At 57.9% G+C, this 7,997-nt stretch overlaps 1 protein-coding gene across 1 annotated transcript; it reads right to left on the bottom strand.

Annotated features, from left to right (window-relative positions):
* Nucleotides 1–2,875: 2,875 nt before the first annotated feature.
* On the bottom strand, nt 2,876–7,045 carry STMN3 (stathmin-like 3). The gene is made up of 4 exons (XM_008579843.1): nt 6,926–7,045; nt 6,585–6,760; nt 5,165–5,356; nt 2,876–4,629 (listed from the first exon to the last, which is right to left on the bottom strand). The coding sequence occupies exons 1-4, from the start codon at nt 7,005–7,007 to the stop codon at nt 4,570–4,572; spliced, it is 510 nt and encodes a 169-aa protein (XP_008578065.1). The 5' UTR covers nt 7,008–7,045; the 3' UTR covers nt 2,876–4,569.
* Nucleotides 7,046–7,997: the final 952 nt, after the last annotated feature.

Below are 7,997 nucleotides of genomic sequence, written 5' to 3'. Positions count from 1 at the left end.
AGGTTCTTATTGGGCAGGGGTTGTGTCTTAAAACCCATCACTGTCTCTAGGGTGAAACAGCACATATATCGTAAGCACTCAACATTTTGTTTAATACACAAATAAGTGAATGTTTTAAAATCACTAATTACATACCTACAACCGTTGTTATAGCTTGGATTGTGCCTCAAAAAGATATGTTGAAGTCCTAACTCCCAGTACCTTAGAACACGCCCTTATTTTGAAATAGAGTCTTTGCAAATGCAGTTAGTTAAGATAAGATCATACTCAATTAGGGTGGGCCCCTAATCCAGGGACTGGCTTCCCCTACACATGGACACACACAGAGGGAAGAAAGATATTTAAGACGGAAACAGCAACTGGAGTGATATGTCTATAATCCAAGAATGCCAAGTGTTCACCAGAAACTAGGAGGCCCGGAAGGATTCTCCCCTATGGGTTTCAGAGATTGCATCCCTGAAGACCCCTGGATTTCAGACTTCCAGCCCCTAGAACTGTGAGAGAATGAGTTTATGTTGTTTTAAGGCACCCAGTTTATGGTCCTTGTTACAGCAGACCTAGGAGACTAATGTAACTGCTGAACAGCAAAATCGTCTTTCTTCAGCAAAAAGAAACACTGTGGTATGTACCAACTTTTTCCCACCCTCACCTCTACACAGCCTCACCTCCTGTTGTATGACAGGGCTGGGGGAGGTCCTGACTGGTCAGGGCTCTGTACAGAGACCCCACCTGCTTTGCTGGAAACCCCTGTTTTGGGGAGACCCCCATGGCAGCCCCAGACACCAAGAGAGCACCAGCTGTGTCCAGAACACACAGAGCCTGTCCATTTTGTGCTGCTATAGCAGAATACCACAGACTGGGTAGTTTACACAGAACAGAAATTTATTTCTCACAGTTCTAGAGGCTGGAAGTCTGGGATCAAGGTGCCCACAGGTGATGAGAAAGAGAGACAGACAGAGAGACAGCCCACTCCCACGAGCCCCTTCCATAGCAGTGTCAATCACCCTTGAGGGCAGGGCCCACACCACCCAACACCTCCCGAAAGGCACCACCCCCACGCCCACTTCACCGGGTATCAAGTTTCCAACACATGCATTTTGGAGTACACATTCAGACCACAGCACTCTAGTCAAAGCTTGTGACACGGTTTTAAAATATGTCCACATGACCACAGAGGAGTCTACAAAAGTAAATAAATAAAGTCCGCAAGTTCTTTGATGTCCCTCCTCTTGGCAGGTGGAAGGTGGACATCCCTGGTGGCTTCCTGTGCGGCTCTGAGGCTAATTTGCGCATCTTCTACAAAAGTAAATAAATAAAGTCCGCAAGTTCTTTGATGTCCCTCCTCTTGGCAGGTGGAGGGTGGACATCCCTGGTGGCTTCCTGTGCGGCTCTGAGGCTAATTTGCGCATCCTCCCTCTTGCTCCCTCTCGATGGCTCACTCTGGGGAACCAGCACCACGTCGTGAGCCGTGGAGAAGGTCCATGCACCGAGGGACTGAGGCCTCTGCTGACAGCAGTGTGAGGGAGGCTTCCGGGAAGGGATCCTCCAGCCCCCATCCATCCTTCAGATGACCGAAGCCTCTGCCAACGTCCTGACTGCAGCCTCCTGAGAGACCCCACACCAGAACCACCCAGCTCCTGAACTCCTGACTTTCAGAAACTGGAGATACAGCTGTTTCCAGCTACTGCCTGGATGATTACTCACACGGCAATAGATGCCTGGCACAGCTCTGAGTGGACTCCCAGCATGAGTCTCACCTTTGCTTTTCCTTGCTAAGAAAACGTCTGATCAGGCTGTGAAGGGTTCCCCATCCCCACCTTATGCTGAGGCTCTGCATGGTGACTGTCTCAATCACCTTCTGCCCCTACCTGCCCTAAAAATCAAGCCCTGGCCTGTGACCAACAGCCTGGTCTTGTGGGGATGCCACGGCCCATGTGTACTTACATGTGGGGTGCACACGTCTGTGTGCCCAGAATACAGACATACAGAACTCACACCTTATAAAAACATTTTCAACATGTGTCCCTTCTCTCCCTGCCCTGCTTTTCTCTCCTACAGATTTCTGACGCCTCTGTGTCTTCGCAGGCTGAGTGTCCTGGGTTCTGCTTACTCTCCTCTCCCTGGACAGGAAGTAGGGATGGTGAGCATGCCTTCGAGCCTGGGAATGTCACTGGGACTGCCCCGAGAGGGGCGAGAGTGGGGTCTCCCTGGGTCATGGGGAGCAGCACCTTTCCAGTACCTGGACTTGACTTGGGCATGCAGCCTGAGCATGGGCAGTGTGGACATCCACGACCAAACATGCCACCCGCCCAGCAGTGGAGTCCCGCTAGGCGCCCCCAAGTGGCATGTCCACCAATGTGAGTCAGAGCATCTCCTTGTTCTTCTAGTTACTCCAGGCCCCCATCCTGGGTCAAGACGTGCACCCGTGAGCAGTCGGCTGCCAAATGGTGCATGGGAACAAGTCCCCAGGGGTCTTGTGGCTCCCTGCAGCCCTGAGGCTCAAGCCTCAGACTCAGACTTGTCAGGCTGGAGGGTCCTGGGCCGACAGGAAGCTCCTGAGAAGGCACAGCGCCCCAAGGGAGAGCAGGGAGGACCCCACACAGCGGCCAGACCCAGGCCAGCCACACCCACGCCCCTGCCCCGACCTCCCACAGACCCTTTGGGCTCCAGAGAGGAAAGTGGGCTTGTGTGTCCTCTACGTGCTCATTTCTTAAAATGGCCCCTGCCATTAGAATGATTCATGATGGTGCTGATAAAGTCAAGATATAACCGGCTCTGGTCAGAGAAGCACGCGGAGCACACATCACTCACGCAGTGCACCCAAGCCGTTCCCGACCCATGGGTGCACGACACACATTGGGACAGTTCAACCATCTCTTAAACACACATTTTTTTCTTTAATTGTTCATTTGGTTTAATTTTTAAGCTCACTGACTACGAGGACGAGGTGGGTGCATGTTTCACTAGGCTGCTGCTAGGGGAGAGCTGCTAGCCTTGAGGAGTCTGACCAGCAGCTCGCTTTCTGCTTTCCTTTCTGAGTCCCACAAAAGTCACATGTGGGCACCGCTGGGTTCCATTCTGGCTTGTTGCTCCCTCTGGAGGCTGTCTTGGCGGGGACCAAGAGAGAGGACAGTGGCTCCTACTTCCCCTGCACCCACTACAGAGGATCAGCATCCACCCACACTCTTAGCTTGCCCTGTTGGACCACTGGCAGTGCCCCTCCATGGGCATTCTGCAGGACAGAAGCTGAGGGCATGGGGGGCTGCAGCCACCTGGTTTTGGGGACCTGGCTCTGGATCATGAGAGAACCTGGAATCTGCCCTGCTCACACATTACACCAAGTACACAGTCAGCAGGGACCCTGCCCCCGCACTCAGCTGTGGGGTGGGGCTGCCCTAGAGAAAAGTGGCGGATGCTGAGGTGGCAAAAAGACAGGGCCCCTCCCATTTCCAGGCAGGTGACCATCCTCAAAGGGTGGCACTGGGGCTCTGGAGACACTCAGGGCTGAGGGAGGGGAAGGGACCCAGCCTAGAGGGTTGCCGGCAGGAGAGATCTAGAGCCAGGCCTCCCACCCCCAGGCCCCTCTAGCAAGGAGTTCCACCAATGGATCAGGTGGGAGGTGGGGTGGGGGCCAGCTTGAGAACCCAGTTTCCTGTCCTTCCAACATCTGAATCTGCAGGCAGCTGGTCCCGTGGAATACCCCCTTGGGGCTCCCCAGGAGGACTTGTGCCTGCCACCCACTCACACCTGGCGACACCTGCCTGGGGGCTGGCCTGAAAGCCCAGTAGCCAGCAGGTTTGTTCTACTAGAGAGGGCATGGGAGTGGCCAATATTCCAGAGGGCTCTACCCGACAGGGTCCTTCCAGGCATGTGCAAAGCGCTGAGCCGGGAGAGGCGGCAGCAGCTGTCCAAGCTGCGCAGAACCCTCTCACCTCCGCAGCCTGCTCACGGGTCCCTGGTGGAGAATGCCCACTCCCAGCAGGCTCAGGCAGGCCCAGGGTGCCCACCTCAGACAAGGTGATCTCAGAGGACGCCTGTGCAACTGCATTAAAGAGTGCTGCAGCCCCTGTCCACCCGCCAGTTCCAAAAAACTCTGCTGCACACACAGTATCCCAGGGCTTGCCACAGTTACAGGGACTTTGCCCCCCCCCAACGCCCAGTGATCCTCCTCCACCCAGTTATTTCTCCTTCACTCCCCCCAGCCCCCTCCTCACGAAAAGGCAGGTGCTGTTGCCTTTGCCTGCTGGCTGCAGGGAGCTGGTTCAGAGGACGTGGGGACAAGGTGCAGACAAGGTGCCACCGCTGCTGGGTTTATTAAGGTCACCACCACATCCTCCTGGTGTTTGAACTGAGGGACCGACAGTCCCGGGACCCGGCCAGGAAAAGACCTCAGTCAATGACCCGCCACAGGGGCTGGACAGCTCAGAGTGCGGAAGGAAAGCGTGAAGCTGGGGGAGCGGGAGAGGGGCGGGGCGGGAACGAAGCTGTATCTAGACAGAGCAGAACAGACAAAACCAAAACCCGAATGAGCTCGCGCCTGGGATCCGGGTGCGCCATGTCCACAGCCCCTCAGCCGGACATCTCCTCCCGCTGCTCCTTGTTCCTGCGCACCTCGGCCGCGTGCAGCTCCTGCGGGGACAGGCGGGCGGGGGCGCGCGGGCGCCTCAAAGTGTGGCCCAAGCGTGCGACGGGGTCTCCTTAACCCAAACCAGAACCCGAGACCTTGTGACTCAGGGAATTTTGGGGTGTACACGCAGACCGGAGCTGGAGGCAGTGGAGACCGCGCCCACGGGGCTCCGGACAAGGCAGGGCCTCTCCTCACCCCGGGTGCCACGGACAGGACAGTGAGTCACTGCAGGGGGCGGGAGCGCGGGAGGCGCGGTGGGCAGGGGCCGCCGAAGGATGGGCTCCCAGGAGCCTCCCTCGCCCCAGCCTAAAGCAGCCAAACCCCCTTCTAGCTAGTGCCCGGGACGCGCCTCCTTCAGAACCCTTCAAAATTAACGAGTTTACAGCTTATTATTGCCGCTATTGACTGTGTCGCACCAGGACCAGACTCGGGGGCTGACTCGTGCAAAAAATGCTGAGTGCGTGCCCCCCGCCTCCCTGCCGACCACGCCCTGGCCCCGGCCCCGCCCCCGCTTGCCCCGGCCCCGCCCTGGCGCACCTTCTCGCGCAGCCGCTCGCGCAGCGCCGCCAGGTGCGCCTCGCGGATCTCCCTGCTGAGCTCCATCTTGTGGTTGAGCTTCTCCTCCGCCAAGCGGCTGAAATTGCTGCTCCCTTCCAGCGCCTTGTGCAGCACCTCGCGCTCGTGCTCTCGCCGCTCCGCCAGCTGCTTCAGCACCTGCGCCTCCTGCGTCTGCGCGGACCGGCGGACGCGGTGAGCTACCCCTGCCCGCCCGCCAGGCGTCCCCGCCCGCCCCGCATCGGTGGGTGTCTGGATACCCGGGAACTGTCCTGGAGCAGCCTCGACCGTCGCCGGGCCCGGGGTCAGGGCATCCCGCTTCTGCCGCAGAGGCCCTCTCTGCCCCTCACCCTGCCCTACTGCCCACTGGACAAGTGTCCTCAGAGAGCTCGGGCCTACGCTGTCCTGCCGTCAGGGAGGGTGACCACCTGGTCCCAGTTTGCCGGGGTTTACCGGTCTTCGGCCCTGAAAGGTCCACTTGCCGGGAGACCCTCAGTCCCAGACAAATCTGAGGTGGCTGGCCCTTCACACCTGTCCTTGGCCCTCAGGCTGCCCCCTCCTCGCTAAGCTTGGAGCGCCTGTGCGGCAGGGCAGCCCCTGTCCTGTTCGTGGCCTTCCAAAGCCCAGGAGACGTTGATGGGGCGCAGCAAATCTTAAACTCGTGGGCTGCAGGTGCTCGATACACACTGGGTTCTCAGCTACCAAGCGGGTGCTCAGGGGCGTGAGGGGTTCCCCAAGGCTGCTGGCGCCTCACTGCCTGGCCCTGCTAAGGGAGGAGCTGCCTGGAGGCCCTTGGGAGGAGAGCAGGAAGATGCTAGGCTCCTATGAGCAATCTGAGTGGCTACTGGGCCCCCACCATGTCCCAGTTGCCACGAGTTAACCCTGCAAAACCTAGGGCCCCACGTGTCACTGGGACCTGCCCAATGGGCCTGGCTCCAGGACCGACTCCCCAGAGCACGTTGTTCTCTCTGTGTTTGTCTCAAAAGGCCTGGTTTGGGGGGAAGGGGAGGGAAAGGGGCCTGGAGCCCATACCTAGTTTTCCCCCGGGGCCCTTTGGAGTTCCTGAGCACGCCCCAGCTGAGGGTCCTCAGATGTGAAGCCCTTCCTCCTCACTCCCCTGCCCAGGAAAAGGACACCAGCCCCAGCCTCACGTCCCCAGGGCCCCTCTTGGGACCACACCATGAGCCCTTGCTGGCCGCGACCAAGGGTGCCACGCCCCTCCCAAAGGTGTCGGCATCCTTTTTCCTCTCCATCAAATTTCCATCTCTCAAGAGGAGGTCTGTCATGAGGACCTTCCCACCCAGGCCGATGCCCTGACTAAGCAGGGGGGTTGGAACACCCTGTGCTTCTGGAGCCCTGGCCACCTTCGTCAGGACTCCTGGGCTCGGGAGGGTCTCCTTGCCTTCCTCCGCTCCTCCGCTGCCTCCAGCCGCTTCTGCAGCTCCTCCAGGGAGGCGTCCTTCCTCTTGGGTGGGGAGGAGAGCACAGGGCTCTCTGGGGACAGGTCAGAAGGGGACTTGAGGATAACCTCGAAGCTCTGTCCAGAGGCCCGTTTGTCCAGATGCTTCACCTCCATGTCTGCAGGGCAAAACCAGACAGGGCTCAGGAGGCTGGCCGGGGTCGGGGATGGGGGGCGCTGAGTGGGAAGGTGTGCTGCTCCTGCGGGACTCAGGCCTGAGCCCCAGGACTGCCTCCCCCCCAGGTCCTCCCTTCCCAGAAGCTGGGGTAGGCAGGCACACTCACCCCCATACTGGTAGATGGTCTTGGGGTGCGGCTGCGAGTAGAAGCAGGAGCAGATGAGCGACAGCACAGACAGCTCCTTCATCTTCTCCTTGTAGGCTGCGGGTGTGAGCCAAGGTGAGCAGGCCGGTCCTGCCCAGCCTCCCCTCCCCGTGGCTGCCTCTGCCTGTCTCCCTGGGAGACACAGAACTCTTTTCTGAGTTTCCATGTCTCTGACTCTCTACATCTCCTCTCCTCTGGCTCCAGATTCGGGCTCTGTCTTCCCTGGTGTGTCTCCCTGCATGGTTCTCTCTCAGCCTGTCTTTCCGTCTCCACCCTCTGCTGCCCTTTTCTCTTGTCTTGGCAGTTCTATTTATCTCACTCCTTTGCTCTGCTCTGTCTCTGTCTTTTGTTCTGTGTGTTTCTCCCTGCCTGCTGTGGCCCGAATGTTTGTGTCCCCCCAAAATTCATATATTGAGATCCTGACCCCCAAGGTGATGGTATTAGGAAGTGGGGCCTTTGGGAGGTGATGAAGTCATGAGTGTGGAGCCTCATCAATGGGATTAGTGCCCTTATAAAAGGGACCCCAGAGAGCTTCCCCCACCCTCTCCGACATGTGAGGACACAGTGAGAAGATGGCTGCCTATCCATGTAGCAGGATGTGAGACCTCACCAGACATCACATCAGCCAGCACCCTGATCATGGACTTCCAGCCTCCAGAACTGTGACAGGGAGAGATTTCTGTTGTTTACACGCAGTCTAAGGAATTTTGTCATAGCAGTCAGAACAGACTAAGATTCTGCCTCCATCTGTCTGGGCCTCTGTTCATCCCTCTCCACCATCTTTGTATCTCTCTGTGTCTCTGGGGGTGTCCCTCTGACCCTGTCCCTCTGTATCTCTCTGAGGTTCTTGGTCACTGCGTATCTTTCTGATTCTCACTTTCCTCTGCCCCCACGTACTCCCTTTCCCCTCCTTCCTCATTTTCTCCAATTCTCTGGCTCAGGTGGACAAAATTAGCCACCACCCTCCTGACCAGGACAAGCACAAATGTGAAGCCTCTGTGGGCAGCATTTGGCTGATCTTTAAACTTGGGTC

This window comes from Galeopterus variegatus, unplaced genomic scaffold (genome assembly GCF_000696425.1).
Source record: "Galeopterus variegatus unplaced genomic scaffold, G_variegatus-3.0.2 Scaffold1966, whole genome shotgun sequence".
Lineage (NCBI taxonomy): Eukaryota > Metazoa > Chordata > Mammalia > Dermoptera > Cynocephalidae > Galeopterus > Galeopterus variegatus.
The sequence above is the reverse complement of the archived record's forward strand: the minus strand, read 5'-3'. Positions and strand labels throughout refer to the sequence as shown.

Coding starts and splice junctions, on each gene's coding strand:
- STMN3 (XM_008579843.1), bottom strand. CDS start 7,007: ATGAAGGAGCTGTCTGTGCTGTCGCTCATCTGCTCCTGCTTCTACTCG. Junction 5,357..6,584: donor CAGCGGAGGAGCGGAGGAAG/GCAAGGAGACCC, acceptor CGGTCCGCGCAG/ACGCAGGAGGCGCAGGTGCT. Junction 4,630..5,164: donor GCGAGCGGCTGCGCGAGAAG/GTGCGCCAGGGC, acceptor CTGTCCCCGCAG/GAGCTGCACGCGGCCGAGGT.